General features: G+C 45.1%; 1 protein-coding gene and 1 pseudogene across 1 annotated transcript; both read left to right on the top strand.

The window, feature by feature from the left end:
* Window positions 1-6,646: 6,646 nt before the first annotated feature.
* Window positions 6,647-7,537, top strand: LOC136525805 (uncharacterized; annotated as a pseudogene).
* Window positions 7,538-14,499: 6,962 nt separating this feature from the next.
* On the top strand, window positions 14,500-18,160 carry LOC136528408 (lysM domain-containing GPI-anchored protein LYP6-like). Its single transcript, XM_066521363.1, has 5 exons — window positions 14,500-15,286; window positions 16,246-16,363; window positions 16,447-16,608; window positions 16,696-16,727; window positions 17,616-18,160. Exons 1-5 carry the CDS (start codon window positions 14,623-14,625, stop codon window positions 17,858-17,860), a joined length of 1,221 nt encoding a protein of 406 aa, XP_066377460.1. The 5' UTR covers window positions 14,500-14,622; the 3' UTR covers window positions 17,861-18,160.

Here is an 18,160-nt window from a genome sequence, read left to right as displayed (position 1 = left end):
GTTGTTTTCATTATTTCATATTTGTCGTATTCATTCAATTAATTATGCATGTCTCAATTTATGCTTGTAATTGTGTCAATTACTTGTACATTTCTAAGTTTATATTTCATTGTGGTAAACCAAGGCAGTACCACTTTCTATGTTCTCATTTGATGGCAGCAACTAGGCATCACAACTACAGTATCGAGAGCAGGATACCTCACAAGTTCAGTGTTGACATGCTTGTGCACAGATGGAGCCCCCGCTTTGTGTGTTTCTGGGACCCTATAGAGTGGCCTCCGTATGATGGACCAAAGTATATTACAGATCCAGCTTACCATTGGAACAAGCATGGATCAAGGAAGAGGATGAGGCATAGGATGGTTGTGGATCAGATACCCAAAAGAACGAGGCGTGGGAGAGGAACCCCATTTCTTGCTGACCCCGAGCAGTACGAGTGCGGAAAGTGTGGTAGACTAGGCCATAATTCACGTACTTGCCATTGGCAGATTAGTGAGGTGCGACTATTGGTTGTTTTCATTATTTCATATTTGTTGTATTCATTTAATTAATTATGCATGTCTCAATTTATGCTTGTAAGTGTGTCAATTACTTGTACATTTCCAAGTTCATATTTCATTGTATATTGAATTTCTATTTCATTGACTTTTTTGTAGGATGGTGTAATTCCACCTGCTCGACCCGGCGTATGAGGCGACCCACCGAGGACGTCTCATAGCGGAGGGGCAGGTAACAATCTATATGTTTTGTTCAAATTTTTATGAGCGTACATATGTTCGTGAAGTAACGGGATACTATGTATTATTCCATACAGGACCATCCGCTCCTTCATCCTAGAACCCACAATGGGTTCTTGGACATGTAGTATGACAACTGGTACACTCCTTTCCTGCAAAGAGGTGGCCTGGATATCATCTCTTTTCAGGTTCATCGTGGATTGCCCAAGTTCAACTTAGTGACCATAACTACCTTGGTTGATAGGTATTATCTTCAATCATTGCCTCCATTCATGGTCATTTATTCACGCGCTTGCCTTTTTTATATTTAATCTTGCTTTGTCTAAAATGTAGGTGGCGGCCGGAGACTCACAGCTTTCACTTACCTTTCGGAGAGATGACAGTCATGCTCTAGGACTGTTAGAAGATGCTAGGTCTAAGGATTTATGGCAATGCAGTGACTGGGCAGTGATGGTTAGAAGGTTGGAGAGCACGAGTAGAGACCTTCCTTGGGTGTGAGGTTGGTGAGCAAGGGGCTCGCACTTCTAGAGTTCTAATCTTCTGGCTCCGGCAAGACTTCACATAGTGCCCCGAAGAGGCAGATGATGAGACAGTTGGGTACTACTGCAGGGCGTGGATCCTACACCTATTTGCCTGTGTTCTCTTTCCTGATGCCATGGGTGACACTACGTTGTGGATGTGGGTCCACTTCCTCATTGATTGGGACCAAGCGGGTCATTACAGCTGGGGCTCTGCAGTGTTGGGTTTTCTTTACCGGTAGCTTTGCGAGGCGTGTCATCGGACTTTGTCCACAGCGTCACTTGGTGGATGCGTGTACCTGCTCTAGTTGTGGATGTGGGCTCATCTACCAGTTGGCCATCCTAAGGTTCTGGCTCATCGTGAGTGGTTCCCAGGTCAGCCTCCACATCGGCAGTCGACATGGGCGTACCTTTGGGACCAGGTTAGGGTTAAGCACATGAGGTTATAATGGGCGTACATTGAGTTCACAAATGAGCTAGACACGCTCATGGCGTCTAGTGTAAGTAAATTTTATTTTCCATGCTGGTTTGAAATGGTTTATTATAGCATCTAACATCTTGTTTGGACATGTTGCAGGTGTCGTGGGAGCCGTACAATGGAGAGGGGGCACTTCCTCTTTAGTTGAGCAGCATGTGTGGGTGTGACGATGACTTCTATAGGATGAGGTGCCCTCTAATTTGTTTCTATGCTGTCGAGTTCCACCTGCCAGATAGAGTTGCACGCCAATTTGGAGTGAGACAGCTTTGGCCAATGGCTCCGTTCTTGACTAGTGTTGACTTACACAAGTAAGTGTTTTGCTATTTCAACTGTCTCATAATGGTCCATTTCCATTAATATGGTGACATGTACATGGATTGAAGTAATGATGACATACGTGTAGGTTGGATCGTCAGAAGAATAGAAAGATTTTTGACTGAGAGAAGCACCACCAGTACTACATTGAGAAATGGGAGCTATTGCACGACATCGTGGATGAGAATAATGAGCCACACATGAACCGTGAGTTCAGGCGCTACCAAGCTTGGTACCAACATGCGACACGTTGCAGGCTGAGGCTACAATGGACAGAAGATGACTACGCCGACATCGAGTCCTCCAACGATGAAGACACGACTTACGACCAATCTACTCGTGCAGGAAGGCAGGTGGAGGCAGGACCAATCTTGGACAGAGTGGTAAGTCAATTGCCTTATTTTCTACGTTAAGTTGCATACCAACACATTATGCGTTAGAAGTATCTATTTTAGTTAGTGGCACCTTCGAGCCATACTATCCTTATAATTAATTCAATCATGCAACATAATCATGTCTTCAGAAGAGGACTAGATGGAGTTTGATGCATGACCAAATGGATATTGTGATGACCTATAGGTGATGGTACAAATTCAGATGGGTTTAGTCCTAGTAGTTGTTTAGTGAATTTTTCTTCTACAAAAGAAAACAAAACTTGTTGCTATCTGTTGAGAAGTATTATTACTGATAACTTTGTTATAAGGCAATACCCTCAAATGCTCCATTGAAGACATTGAGCGCTTTCGTCCGAGAGTCAGAGACGATGACATGCGTAGCTTCCTAGATGTAAGATTCAAAATATTCTTTCAAATATATTATTAATACGTTAGATTCTTTCAGTTAACATAATTTTGTACAACAGAGGCTGTCACATCAGCTACACCGTGCGGCTGCTCATTGTGGTTGTAGGACAGCCACGACGCAAGACATGCACGTTCCTTCCGTAGGCAGAGGAGGCTTAGGTTCCTCTAGCCAAGCACCTATAGGGTCCATTGGCATTGCGTACGATAACGAGGACAAGGACGAGGACAACGACGACATGGACCAGAGGCACGAGGAGCTTGGTCCGTCTCAGCTCTAGGACGCTCCCTTGACTCAACCTACATAGCCTTCAGGCACTTGGTGACACCATCCACCTGACCCTTACACTCTAGGTACCAGCGCTCTTGGTCACAAGGGTAAGGGTAAGACTAGGAGCTAGTGAGGGTAAGACTATGGACTTTGTAGTTACTTTCCTATAACTATTTGGGATTGTATGGACATTGTGGACTATTTGGATTATACAAGACATGTTATGTTGATTGTGATGTTTGATGTGGTTGTATTGTGCTCTTTGTATGATTAAATGTTTGGATTATATAATGATGTCTCTGTTTGTAACCGTGGATGCTCCTGAAACAAGGAAAACTCTCGCGAATTTTTTTTTGTGAATCATTAATTATACTACACTGCTAAAAAGGCATAAATATAGTACACAGATTAAATATAAATTCATTAGAACGTGTATAGTCCAATTGTATCATATAGATGCTTTGTAGATGAATCTAGGCTTTTTAGATAATGAAAATAGACTTTTTAGTTACAAGGACGAGGAGTACGATGACAATAGCGATTTATCACTTCACTTACATAGTACACCTATAGCATCTAGGCTTTTTAGTGATTTATCATGTCAACGACGAATAGACTTTTTAGAAAATGAATCTAGGCTTTTCAGTGTCCATTGAAATAGGCTCTTCAGTGAAACTAATTAGGCTTCTTGTGACTAGTTATAACACATTGAAACGGCAACTAAACCTGCCTCTGCCTATATATACGCAACGTTGGATGCATTGCTACTTACTTCCCAACTAGTATTTTCTTTCGTTGCAGTACCAATGTCTGGAGGGTCGTCCAGAGGGAGAGGAAAGGGGAAGGAAACTACCATTGTGTGGGAGGGTTCTCTTGGTCCTAATTTCTTTGAGGAAGCTCTTTATGAGAGGTTCCTAGTTGAGAGCAAAAGTGATTTCACCAAAGAGGCACCACTGGGAGGATACGATGAACGGAAAGAAGAGTGGCCAAAATGCATGTATGGTGAGGACTGCCTAGTGCAGATGTTCATTGAGGGAAAAGATGGAGGTCATCGTTTCTTTAAATGCCCGCGAGCATGGATAATTGCTATTACTATTTGTTTCTTCAATATGTTCCTCTTCTATACAACTTACATGACATACTTATTGCAGTCTTTCTTGGCCGAAGAAAACTATGGGTTCACTAGGTGGGTTGATCCTCGACCTATTTATCCACATGCGGAGTACATCTACTACCTACAGGACTGTATCTTCGATCTAGAAAGGGAAGTTAGTAGCGGTTATAAGGACGACGAACAGGACGACAACAACAATGGTGCCGATTCACAGAAGACACTCTGCAATGATCCATATTGCACCTGCCCTAACCACAAGAACAAAGGGCCTCCGCCGTCACCCCCACTTCCACCACCACCAACAATGGGAGGCTACTGTGGAGAAGGTGCAACACAATTTGCTATGTGGCCACACTACTAGGATGACCCTATCTTATTCACATGGCACATCCATATGTTTGTTGTTTGGTTTAATTACCTAAGACGTGTTAGGCTTAGTTGAAGGAACTCTGTACCCTAGTTCGGTACATGTTCTCACATGCCATTTCAGGTGTTTTGTGTGTTGAATTATATAATGCCCTACTTTGTTAGGTTTTGTTTGCAGCACGTGATCATATTTTAGTAGGTCCACAATATTATATTGAATATTATGACCATAAATAATGAAAATAATTACATAATGAAAAGTCCAATACTATGCCACATTAAACAATACAATAATACTAGAGGTATGTGCCAATAGTAGACAACATTGTTCATGAATAAACCATAGAACTAGCAAGTCATTGAGACTACTGAGTGCAACGAGGTCACTTTCCCTTTCTTAGGGCATCAGAATTCTCCTCCATCGCTGCTTTTGATCGGCGTGCACACTGAAGCTTCTTCTCCCTCTCATCCCTGTACACAGCAACACGCCTCCTTTCCTCCTCTTCCTTATGCTCCTTTTTTGTAGCCTCCTCTCCGCGTCTCTTCTCCATCATCTTCTTGTCCTCTGCCTCCCACCACAATAGTTTATGCATCCATTCCTTGTCTTTAGGCTTGATCTCAGTGTTGATCCACTACTCAAAATCATAGAGCGGTGGAGGGGTCTGCAAAAAATGCAATTGTTACAAAACAAAAAAATCATGCAAGATGTCATATGACACAAACATCAATTCCTCACCATCTTGTTAATGCGGCGCTGACGAAGTGTAGGCTCAAACACAAAATTGGAACATATCCAATACCTCTGCCTATATATGTCCTCTTCATCGGACTTGGCTACCTTGCAAGGATCACCGCAAAAGCACATGGGCACTGGAACACCACTAGGTAGAGGCAATGGGTCGAAGGCATTTTTGGTCATCCGATCATAACTACAATTTAGACAATTTGGTTCTAAGAACCAAAATCAATTAACATTAAACCCTACACCTAGGGTTTCCCATTTGATCGGACAACAATGAACCCATAACATAACAACGTGCGCTGAGGTTACCTTGGATTGCTAGCTTTTCCATGCCTTGGCATCCTACGGTTGAATAATATAAATATTAAAATTGCATGAAACCCTAAGTAATGACGATTCTTAAGTTGAAAAATCTGACTAATATATACTGAATCAATGTGAAAAAAAACTAGGAGAGAGTGAGGATACCTTGCTCTCGAAGATCTACAAATCAAATCAAAGTTTTCAAGGTCCAATATACCGATTCATGAGGTAGGGTGAAGTGGGGAGAGAAAAAACCCAAGAGGGGGGAGAAAGAAGAGGAAAAAGGCTCGGGCAGGAAGGTTGGGGGCTGGGTTAAAACATCACCTCGGCGCCATAGATCTAGGCACCGTTCTTGGCGCCAATAACTATGGCACCAAGATCTACGACGCCAAGCTTGGCGTCGGGATCTATGGCGCCAAGCTGTCTGTCAAGTCACCGCCATGTCCGCGTCGAGCCCAAGACCTAGGCGCCAAAATCTATGGCGCCGAGACGTGTAATCTCAGCGCCACATGGCACCGAGCTAAGGGTCTAGATTTTGAAATCATACCTCTAGGGACATATTTGTGAAAAAAATTCAAAAAAAGGACTAAAAACAAAAGGATTAAGTCCACTTTTGGCCCCTCAACTCTTATGTCGTTCTAATTTTGATCCCCAAGTACAAAACCATCTAGTCTGGGCACCAGAACTTTCAAACCCATTCAGTTTATGCCTCTTGGCACGATTGAGGTGGTTTGCGCTGACATGTTCCTGGTTTTGACTGGCCACACTGGCGTTGACGGACACGAAGGATCACCGTGCGGGTTAAAAAACATGAGATGGCCCGCTCGGCTCTCTCTCCCTCTCAGTTGCTATCCCCCAAACCCTAGACGCCACCGCCGCCTCCATCGCCGCCACCGCCGCCTCCATCGCCGTAGCCGCTACCGCATCCTCTCCTTCGGTGCCTCCGCATTTGAAGTCTCCCCTCCTCCTAGGAGTCCTCCACTATCGCCTTCACAGTCGTATATGGTGACCTCAAGCGGGTCCAGCCGAAGTTTGGGGACCCAAGAGTCACGATGGCGTCGCCATGGTGATTCCCATGGCGATTCGTCCTCACCCATCCCCTATCGTGAAGGACCACTGGAGTATACCCCAGCTGTGCTATGCAAATGCGGTGCAAAAGCTGCTAGGTTCATATCTTGGAGTGATTTGAACCTAGGATTGCGGTATCTGAAGTGTGCACGGGCTCGTGTAAGTTATTCTCTTCGTGATTCATAGTCTGTAGATGCATCAGTGATTGAGTGTGTCTCTGATTTGTTGGTTAATGGTTTGTTTCATAGGATGGTGGTTGCGACTTTTATAATTGGGTGGATCCACCAAACAGTAGTTTCAAGAAGCAACTTCTGCTTGATTTGCAAGATGCAGTGAAGTACTGGAAGCGTGCAACTGGAGTAGCTAAATAGAGTTTGGAAGATGTAAGAATGGAGACTGCAAGACTCTTGGAAGGTGCAATAAGGGAGAATCAAAGACTGTAGCTTCAGCTGGAACGCACAACAAGGGAGAAACAAAGACTGTAGCTTGAGCTAGAAGGCGATGTCAGGTACAATGAAGACAGAGGGGCCATGTTTGTTGCAGCTAGGAGAGATGTGGCCATTATGCAAGCTGAATTGCAGTTGGGAGCTGCATCTAGAGTTGAGTTAGAGGTAAGGATAGGGACATTGGAGAAGGATTGGAAGTTCTTGTTTGGTGCTTTATTTGTGTGTGTAGGATTAGTGGCTGCTTCCTAGATGCCTTGGATCATGTAAGTCAATGTGGTGTTAGCCTTGGTGTAGTTGTAGTTGTAGTTAGTAGGATCCATGTTGGTACTGAAAACCTATTCAGGTTCTATTATGGGTTGTGTATCAGCTTAATGCATGAGCATAATGCTCAGGACCATGTATGAGTATCAGGTTAATGCTCATGTCCTAATGTTTTAGTGAAATGTGGTTGCATGAATCCTTTTATATGTGTAACCAGTGAGCTTTGTCAAATTTTTGATGGCGTCTGCACAAAGAGATGACTAAAGTTCAATATAACACAGATCCATACAACACATGTCATTCAGTGATTAACACATGTCATTCAGTGATTAATACAGATCCAAGTTCATTACAATAGTTCAGGTTGCACACACATAGACTCATGAAGTAAGGTAGAAGGATAGATCCAAGTTCATTATAGTAGTTCATTACAATAGTTCCAGATATCATAGATAAGACAGATCCAAGTTCATTACAATAGTTCTAGATAGCATAGATAAGACATAGACACAGACATGGGCTCAAGGATTTGGGCCTATCAGCAGTAAGGTAGGAGTGGCTCCCTTGTGATCAGTTGCACTTGGTCTTCCTTCCTCTAGATAAATCTGCTTGGCTAGTCCTGCAATTGACACAACAACCATAGAGGTAGAAGCACCTAAAACTTGGAGGCTTGCTTTACTGTGCTTTCCAAACATCCCTGGTATAGTGGCCTCTAGGGTGACCTTAGCCCGAGCCCCTTCCTTCAGCGTTGTCTTCACTCTTGCTGATGACTTCATAGCTTTTTGCCCATCCTACAAGACAAAGGAAGTATATAACTATGAAGCACCATCACCTCCTCTAACAGACTGCGAAGCACCACCGCTTGCATTACCAGACTATGAGGCACCACCACTTGCATTACCAGACCGTGAAGCACCACCACTTGCATTACCAGAACCTGTCCTCCTGCTACAAGTTATCCTATTGTGTCCAATCCCTTTACATACTCTGCACCTTATAGCTATTCCTGTTCTCATGGATTCTTATCATAACTTGGCGCCTTATACCTTCGAGCATACTTATGATTGGAAGGAACCTTGCTTTCAGAATCTAGTGGTTGAAGCACTCACACATGTTATTGTCCATAGAATCATAGAATGACCCAATTTTGAACCATGCTCTACTCCAATGCTCAAGATCAGTTCTCAAAATAGCATCAGCCCCATGTGGTGTCTCTGCCCTTAGCTTGTTCATGTTGTAGTTGAATAGATTCATTGATGAAGACTTTGCACATCTCCAAAAAAGCTTCTGATACTTCTTGTTAGTGAACTTCTTCCTCCAGTTAGCATAGATATGCCTAGCACACATCCTATGCTCCACCTTAGGTGCCCACTTGTTTACAGCATTGATGAGCCCCTTCTGTTGGTCAGAAATGAATACCCAGCCATCACCATCACCAAACTGCAGGTCAGTGCTCAGCAAAGATAAGAAAAGGTCCTAGGACTCCTTGGTCTCCCTCTCTACAACTGCCCAAGCTATTGGGTACATTTGATTGTTGGCATCTCTACCTAGTGCACAAAGCAGTTCTGCATTGGTTAATCCCTTAAAAACAACCATCCAGTCCAATAACCTTCCTGCAACCAGCAAGGAACCCCTTCTTGCATGCATCAAAGCAGACATAAAACCTCATGAACATGGGTTCAAGTTCTTCAGTGTCAAGCTTCACTACTATTGTACTCCCAGGATTGCTTCTCAGCAGTTCAAGCTGGTAGTCAAACACCAGAGCATACTACCCATTGGTTGCATCATACATCCTTTGCATCATAATTGATTTGGTTCTCTTAATATTTGAAATACTAACATCTGCAAACATTTCCTCCTGAATTATTTCTCTCATACTCTCAACTGACCACTGTGGGTTAGCCAATATCAACTTCTCATATTTATCTGCTATTCTCCTTGATGTCACTAAAGAGTTGTCTCTCCTTGGTGGGCATGTGTGCACATCTTTACATGTGGCTATAAGCCAACTACTTGCCCTTGATGTCTTTGACAGATGCAAAACTCAAGTGCACTTTGGCCATGAACAAATTGCTCTACACTTTGTGCTCTCATTCTTCACAAACTTAATCACCTTCCTTTCTACCAGCCCATACTTGATGACAGCCTCCCTGAATGTTGACTTATCACTAAAAGCCATCCCAACATTGAATACTGGCACTGGAGCATTGGTATCAAACTTGGGGAATTTCTTCTCCTTCCTAACCAACTCTCCATTAGATGTTTCATCATATGAATCATCCTCTTCATCAGTATCCATAGCATGGGAATCACAACCATCCTCTTCATTAGCACATTCCACATTGACTTCATGCCTTTCCTCATCAACCACCAACATGCCTCCAGCTTTTAATTTCTTCTTTAAATCCTTTAGCTCCACTCTAATCTAGATTACCTCCTCATCCTCTCCACTGCTCTCATTATCACTAGGCAAGTAATCCTGGTCACTAGAATCATCCATATCTGAATTGTGCTCCTTCTGTACAGGAGCCTCTTCATGATCAGACACTTCTTCTTGCATAACTAACTTTTGTACAGGAGCTTCTTTCTCTCTAACCCAATGCAAATACTTAGTAGCACCTATTAAGTCCTTCTTCACTTGTTCTGGTGATGACATGTTCATTATAGCCAAATCCTCAACCACCAAATTGTCTTCATGAGGTGTTTCCATCCTAGTGCTTTCACTATCTGCTCTTTCACTCTCCATTTGAGCATCTTCCTCCCAGTCACTACACTGGTCCTCCCCATCCTCTTCCTCCTCAGTCTCCATGCCATCAGCTTTCACTTCAATAAGCTCAACAAATACATCTGCAACCCCTCCATCAGTAACACATTTAGACATGTCCAAACAAGCCTTGTCATCTACCAAAACTCTGAGCCCATTCAGTAAATCCTTGCCAGGGAACAACCAATGGAGAAGAATAGGCTCTAAAGCATTGTAATGGTCTTTAAGATGTCCAATTACTTCAAGCAAAGATATTTTGTCACGCTCGATGAATGACATCTCCTCATTTCCACCTAGATAATGAAGCTTCTTCCCATCATTGAAAAACTCGCCACCAAAGTGAAATCAAACACAAAGAAATTCCAAAGGGTCCATTCCTACAACAGATAGTATAGTCTTAGGACTATGGATCTGAGGTAACTAACCTAAGAGTACTTCCATCCCTATATCTAGAAATGCAGAATGATTCAATCGTACCTGAGCGTGTTCGTTTCAATCCTCCAAGCCCAAACGACTACAGAGGGGAGACTGTGGATGTGGAGGCACCGAAGGAGAGGATGCGGTAGCATCTACGGCGATGGAGGCGGCAGCGGCAGCGTCTAGGGTTCGGGGGAGAGGAACTGAGAGGGAGAGAAAGAGCAGAGCGGGCCGGCTCGTGTTTTGACCCACGCAGTGATCCTACGTGTCTATCAACGCTAGTGTGGCTAGTCAAAACCGAGAACACGTCAACGCAAACTGCCTCAATCACACCGAGGGGCTTAAACTGAATGGGTTTGAAAGTTTTGGTGCCTAGACCAGATGGTTTTGTACTTGGGGGTCAAAATTAGACCGATATAAGAGTTGAGGGGTCAAAAGTGGACTTAATCCAAAACAAAAAAGTTGGGCAACGCGACAGGTGGACCAAGGTGTGGCCCACTCATCACAGTAACAAGGCATTTGTAGACCTGGTCATGAGACATTTGTCCCCCCGTCTCCCTCACATGCCACATATTTCAAGCCGAGCTCAATGTCTCCCTGAGAAGAAGTGTCCCCATCCTTGCATGTTGACCAAACTAGCCAGTATCTCACTGACATGTGGGCCATAGTTCTACTAACCCCACTCATCATGGACAGTCCAGACGCCTCCGTGTGTGTCTAGCTTTCACACACTTCACCTATGATTTTTTTAATTTTAACACTTTTTGAAAACTAATTTTAAATCTAACACGGTCAGGTTTTTTATAAAAAAAACTAACACTTTTGACCACGCCTATTGCTCTGGCGCGGCCAAATGCCTGTGCCGTGCCATGCATGGTGGCGCGGCAGAGGGCTGACGTGGCGGCGACCGAAATCGCTGACCGCTGACGGGGCAGAGCCTGCCACGCCATCGACCTTGGCGCGGCAGTGACGCGCCTTGATCCATGGTGCGGCAGAGCCGAATAAAACCCCGCGGCCAATCCCGTCTACCCAAGCAGCAAGCCCGCCTGGCTGCCGCGCCCGCCGCTCGCCCGGCGGTACCTGGACTGTTTAATCGGAACGCGTCATGCCGATAGTGGGAGTTATTCTAAGTATTGCTTGACGTAAAATCAATAGTGGATTTGTTTTTGTCTTTTGTTGAATTAGTTTCACGGCCGAACAGAGAATTTGATAAGGCAATGATTTTTTTCCGTCTTTCATAATATGGTTAACCACCATGTTAACTAATCGATTACAAAAAAAATGGATCGGATTGAAACGAATATTTTTAAGGGAACTTATTTCTTGGGCTTTTTGGCCCCATATTGTAGGATCGGCGGCGACGAGCCCATGGACCCCGGCTTTCTCGACCCCTCGCGCAAGACACTGGCCACCGACGGCGAGATACGACGGGACTGTCGGTTCCCGAACTAGTTGCTACTTAATCTCACTGGCAGTGCTGCCGCGACGCATAGAAACGAATATGAAGCAAATAAATGAAGTTCGTGCGTAAGTTGACAAGCTGCCACATAACATTTTCATTGGTTTGACATAAGTTTGATATAACATAACCAAATAACCCCGTAAGTTTTGGATGCCAATATTCGTTTGACCTAACAAACTAAGACCTAGGAGTGTAAGGATCTCTCGGACGCCTCTTTCTCTTTGGATTTGTTGGCAACACATTGGGAGTGTAGCCAACGTCGGTATGGTCGCGTCGACGGTGCGTACGGCTCGTACCCTATAAGTATATGATACGCACGATTACTTATAATTCTTTATGATCGTTAGTTCATGGAGCATACGTATTTAAAGAAACTACCTTTGTTAGTACCTGTGAGGCTCCTTGGGTACCAAGCGGGGCACCACCTAGCTGAGACATACCAATCTCATCCTGCGGCCAATCGTTCCACTGGTCGTGCTGTCTATGGAAGCCCGGGGGGTCATCGTCGTCGTCCTCGGTTGCAGGGTCCTTCCCAGCGTTATGATGTGGTAGTGTACACACCGCGGAAGTGGCACCTGTCATCGGCTGAGAAGAGTCGGCTGGTGTCCTCAAAGAGGCTAAAGACGTGCCACCCGACCGCGCCGGGAGTGGCGGTTCCTCATAAGGAGTGTCCATGCAGCTCAGCTTCAGAGCTAGCTTTCTGTAGCTCTTTTTCACCTTCTGCATAAATAGACGTTAAAGTTAGTGTATTTTCCAAACACATATACACTAAAGAAATATTTTCGGAACGGACAAGTTTATGTTTACCCCCACAAAAGCCACGAGAACGCATGGCCCCTGCCCTCTAGACTCGTGAAGCCGACAATTGTGTCATCTAGATTCGTTGGACAACCTTGACAATTGTGTCGTCTGGGTACAGAAACGCGGTTGGACAATTTTAGTACATATACTTAATACCAAAAGGATAACAAATTATACCATCCAAGTATCTTACCACGTATCTTTGAAGCGGGGCTCTCTGTAGCGGTGTGTCCTCCCTAGTGGTAACGTCGTACACATCTTCGATGACATCTTCCTCTGAGTCCTCGTCAATCGCCTCCTTAGTATATGGGGGCTTGATATGTGTCCTCATAGATCTGTGAAACCACCACAGGTACTCATCGAAGGTGTGCTGGTCATGTGGAGGACCTGCATGGACCGGATGTCGTACCCTGTTCTGCCACAAATGGATGTGCGCGCTGTGTGTCACGCTCCAATCCTTGGTCTTGTACCTCTTCCTGCGGTCATACCTGCACCAAAACGATGTTAGTTGTACCACACACACCTCTGAATTGTAGCTTTGTTATTAATCGATAACACACCCGTACAATCTTTGGTTGGTGGAGTAAAGCGGTGGTGGACAGCCTGTCATTCTTCTAAACTGTCTACAGACTCCGATGGGTAAGTGAATCTCGACCACATAAAAGAAAATAAGAGGGACGTCGCAGCGATACTCGTCTGACTCGTCCCTAGTGACAGGACTGAGATAGTACTGGAGCTCCGGAGCATCCCAAGGACACCAATGCACCTGAAATTTTGTAATTGAGTTAGGTTGTGATATAGTGTACATCAAACAAGATACAAGTATGATAGTAAAAAGAGCGTAACCTGGTGCTGTGTCAGAACGTCGAGACCGTCCGTGTACTCCCTGTACTTGCGTCTCGTATTCCCTCTAACTAACTCTAATTCCGTCTAGATAAACAGAACTGTAGGGAGTGTATCCTGCCCGTTCCATTGCTGCATTGAACACGATAATGAATTAACCATTAATAAACTCATCATATGTAACCATATCGAAGAATATAATGAACCGAAGTACTTACCGGTAAACCAGCACTAAGTGGCCTCCCAACGGGCCATCGTTTCCAACACCAAACCTAGAGTAGGTACGAGCAGCCTCTAAGGTTCGCATACCCTGAGGTGCGACGACAAGCAACGCATAGCTGTCGATACGTCCATGTCAGGACTGCGCTGCCCCAGCCGTACGCGGGCGCTGGCAGCGAGCGCGGCGCGGCGGCGGGGCGCTGTGCGGCTAGCGGAGGATGCGGCGGTGGGCGGGCGGGCAGGGGTGCATGCGGGCGAGGGGCTCGCTCACGATATTTATTTGGCCCCGCCGCGCCATATTCCGTGGCACGGCACTGCCACGCCAAGATCGGTGGCGCGGCAGGCCCTGCCCCGTCAGAGGTCAGCGATTCCGGTCGTCGCCACGTCAGTCCTCTGCCGCACCACCATGCATGACGTAGCACAGGTATTTAACCACGCCAGGGCAATAGGCGCGGTCAAAAATGTTAGTTTTTTTAAAAAAACCGATCACGTTAGATTTAAAATTAGTTTTTAAAAAGTGTTAAAATTAAAAAAAAATTCTCACCTACTCTCCACACAGTTCGCACCCGAGTTCAGACTACAGAGTACAGAGCGCAGAGCTGCAAGCTCTAGCCGGCGAGCTCACCTCGCCTGTCTGCCAGACTCCTCCCCCTAGGCCCCTACTATTCAAGCCCAAACCCTAAACCCTAGGGCCCAAATGCCGACGCCGGCGACTGCGCTGCTGCTGTTCCTCGCGGCGGCGGCGGCGTTCCGCGGCGCGACGGCGAAGACGACGATCGAGCCGTGCTCTGGCGCGGACGCGTGCCCGGCTCTGCTGGGCTACACGCTCTACGCGGACATGAAGGTTTCCGAGGTGGCGGCGCTCTTCGGCGCCGACCCGGCAGCGGTGCTGGCTGCCAACGCGCTCGACTTCGCCTCTCCAGGCGCCGCCAACCGCATCCTCCCCAAGGGGACGCTCCTCCGCGTGCCCACCCGCTGCGCCTGCGCCGACGGCGTCCGCAAGTCCGTCGCCGTCCGCTACGCCGTGCGGCCTTCCGACACGCTCGGCTACATCGCCGAGGTCGTCTTCGCCGGCCTCCCCTCCGCCGACCAGATCCGCACCGCCAACGGGCTCGCCGCCGAGGACCCCGACGCGCTGCTCAACCCGGGACAGAAGCTCGTCATCCCGCTCCCCTGCGTCTGCTTCAACTCCACCGACAACAACCTCCCCGCCGTGTACCTCTCCTATGTCGTGCAGGTTGGGGACACCGTGGAATCCATCGCCGCGAGCCACACAACCACCGTCACTGATATCAGCAATGTGAACGCCATGGGGAGCCCCATTGTCGCACCAGGCGACATCCTTGCCATACCATTGCCTGGTAAACAAATTCACTCATTGGACCGCAGATGCAACAAGATTGGAATAAACTGCCGTGGCCATTGCAGAGCCATAACTTGGCAACATTGCATCACTTTCTCCTTAAATTGACTAAACATTGGTTGAAAACATATGTTGTTTCAAGTTCTGTAGGGATCTAGTTTGCCAATAACCAGCCATCATTTCTATGCTTATGATTGTCAATAACTGTAGGTCAGGGAAAATAACCTGAAGTATTGGTTGACGTCGACAGGTGTACCTTTGTGAAAGTCTGAAGGTGTAGTTCTGTAAAGACCAGTTTAATGTTACATAGTTACTTTAGGCCCTTTTTAACTTGTTATAAGGAATTGCCAGCCTTTGGATTTACAAACGTAGGATGCAGTAATGGCTTTTTAAACTTTAAAATTAAAGTACCACTCAAAAAGCTGATCTACGGTTGGGGCTTGGGACAAGCCACGCTTGCAGTGGTTAGGTTGTGAAAGATTACTTTTCTTTGTTTGTGTGGTACATGTGAGCAATTTTATTTGCTTATCTGGTCCTGTTTCCTAGATAAGCTGCACAAATAAGAGTAAAAACACGGTCAAAATAAGCTGGTGGAAATAAGCGCATCCGGAATAAGCTGCAAAAAGCACACCGTTTGGCTGTTGGTTTCATCTTATTTTAGCCATAAGCAGCTTATAAGCTGTACCAAACAGGGCCTATGATTTATGAATTTTAGCAAACAGGGCTTATAAGCTTTGAGTGATTAATTATTCAGTGCATTAGCTAAAGATAACTTATAAAAATGTGCAGTGGTAGGTCTTCATTTTTGATGGAAGGGTCTTTCACTTTCTTGGAGGCATACCTTTCTTTTTGCTGATTGATTCAATAATGATAGTTGAGAAGGATACTTTCTAATTTTGCCGACCTATGCTGATCAGTACTTTCTTTCTAATGACAACCATTTGTTTCTTTCATTAGCTTGCGCCTCAGCATTTCCTAACTCTGCTTCGGACTATGGATTGCTTGTGGCAAATGGAACCTATGCACTGACTGCTGGGAACTGTGTGGAGTGCAGTTGCGGGCCAGCAGATCTCAAGTAAACTTATACTCCCTTTTGTTCAATGTAGTTTTCTTGCCTTTTTATTTGTTTCGGACTATAACACCCTCATTTCCTTACAGTTTGTATTGCACACCGGCTTCACTGACAGCATCATGTTCAAGTGTGCAATGCTCTAATAGCAGCCTAATTCTTGGTAATGTGACCGCACAACCCACCACTGGTGGCTGCGGTGTCTCGTCTTGCAACTATGCTGGCTATGTCAATGGAACCATCGCAACATCGTAAGCAAAAAATCCCAAATAATTTTGTTTTTGCTCTATCTAAACTGTGGAACTCAAAGATGATCACATCTTACAATGCATGTGCAGGCTATCCTCAGGTCTTCAACCCATGTGTCCAGGTACTTGTGCAATCTTCACTTGTAGTCTGCTTCATATTTAGCTACTGAAGTGCCGATGCAGTAAATTTCAGTCCTTTACTCCTTTGTTCAAAGTTCCTTTTGAACATCATCATTGACTTGTCCAGAGCTGCACTTTTGAAACATCCATCAGTAAATGTATTGTCTAGTCACAACCTATAAGATTTTTTAGGTGCGCACCTCCTTTTTAGAAGAGAGAATAAAGGATGAACCTCATGTGTGATTTCAAGTGTAAAGAAAGATATTCTTGTCCCAGAATATTAATCTAGCCCCTTGGTTTGGATTTAAATCGAACAAAGTTTTGATCTCCTTGTGTCCAATCTAAGATGGTATTTCCTTTTTTTATATTGGTAGGTTGCCCTCAATCTTGTTTTAGTTAGTATGGGATTACGCCTGCCTAACACTATGTACCTTGCTTTAAAGTTCTGTATACTTCTTTATTTGAGGTAGTACGTAGTACCAAAGCAAACCCTTTTAAATAAACGAAGTGATAGTTATTTAACTAAATTATCAAGTGCAACATGTGAGGAAGCTGCATTGTAGATAACTGGCATGTTTCACCTGATCACACTTTTTTATGTCAAAGGAAAAGGAGAAGAGTGACAATATACCATTGCTTATTCAGACAATGTTTTCATTGACATTATAAAATGTGGATCAAGGCATTAACCAAATAACATGATGTCTAGATTGGTGAAGCTTTCACTTTGTTCTCAATGTATTTCAGTATAGCAAACAGTAGGAAATGTACCGACTGAAGTTTTTTCATAGATGCTGTTGTTTCATTTGCCCAGTGCTATGCATCATGAATTCCTCTGTTTTGATCTTTACTGGTGTCTGTTGTTTCAATCACTTTGATCATGATTACAGGACCACATCAGTTCCCCCCACTCACGGTGGTGCCAACTGTGGCAAACCATGGGTCTTATTCTCCATCACCTGCACCAGGACCTGGAGACGCTGGTGGTGCCATCCCAGGAGGTTCCAGCCTTTCTCCTTCAAATGGGCCTGCTGGGAACGCCTCGCAAGCGCCTGCGATAAATCAACCTTGCCGTTTCCTCCTCATTTTCATTCTTTCTCTGACATTGTCCTTGCGGATGTGGATTCCTGTGTAGAGTATTGTTGGTTGTATTTGTATTGAACGGGGATGGCCTCATTGGGGCCAGGTGGAACCTGAATGAAGATTGCAGTAGCCTCTCTTCATCAGTGTCTGGTGAAACTTCTGGTATGATTACGCTTTCTGCAGATTTTGTATATGAAGAAGCCACCCCCAAATTCAGGATCCATCCTTCAAGGCAAGGGTTTGAAGGCAGTAGTAGTACGAGATAGAGGTGGCAAGGTCCATGTTCCTGATGGCCTAGTAGCTACAACTCTATTACAGATCATGTCAACATCTGAGATCGTTTGAAAAATTT

This window comes from Miscanthus floridulus, chromosome 19, assembly GCF_019320115.1.
Source record: "Miscanthus floridulus cultivar M001 chromosome 19, ASM1932011v1, whole genome shotgun sequence".
Taxonomy (NCBI): domain Eukaryota; kingdom Viridiplantae; phylum Streptophyta; class Magnoliopsida; order Poales; family Poaceae; genus Miscanthus; species Miscanthus floridulus.
Note: the sequence above shows the minus strand (reverse complement) of the source record. Positions and strands in the feature narration are given on the sequence as shown.

What these genes read in the sequence shown, in the direction of transcription:
- LOC136528408 (XM_066521363.1), top strand. Translation starts at nt 14,623, where the DNA reads ATGCCGACGCCGGCGACTGCGCTGCTGCTGTTCCTCGCGGCGGCGGCG. An exon ending in TGCGGGCCAGCAGATCTCAA is followed by an intron (nt 16,364 to 16,446) that starts GTAAACTTATAC and finishes ATTTCCTTACAG; the next exon opens with TTTGTATTGCACACCGGCTT. An exon ending in AATGGAACCATCGCAACATC is followed by an intron (nt 16,609 to 16,695) that starts GTAAGCAAAAAA and finishes ATGCATGTGCAG; the next exon opens with GCTATCCTCAGGTCTTCAAC.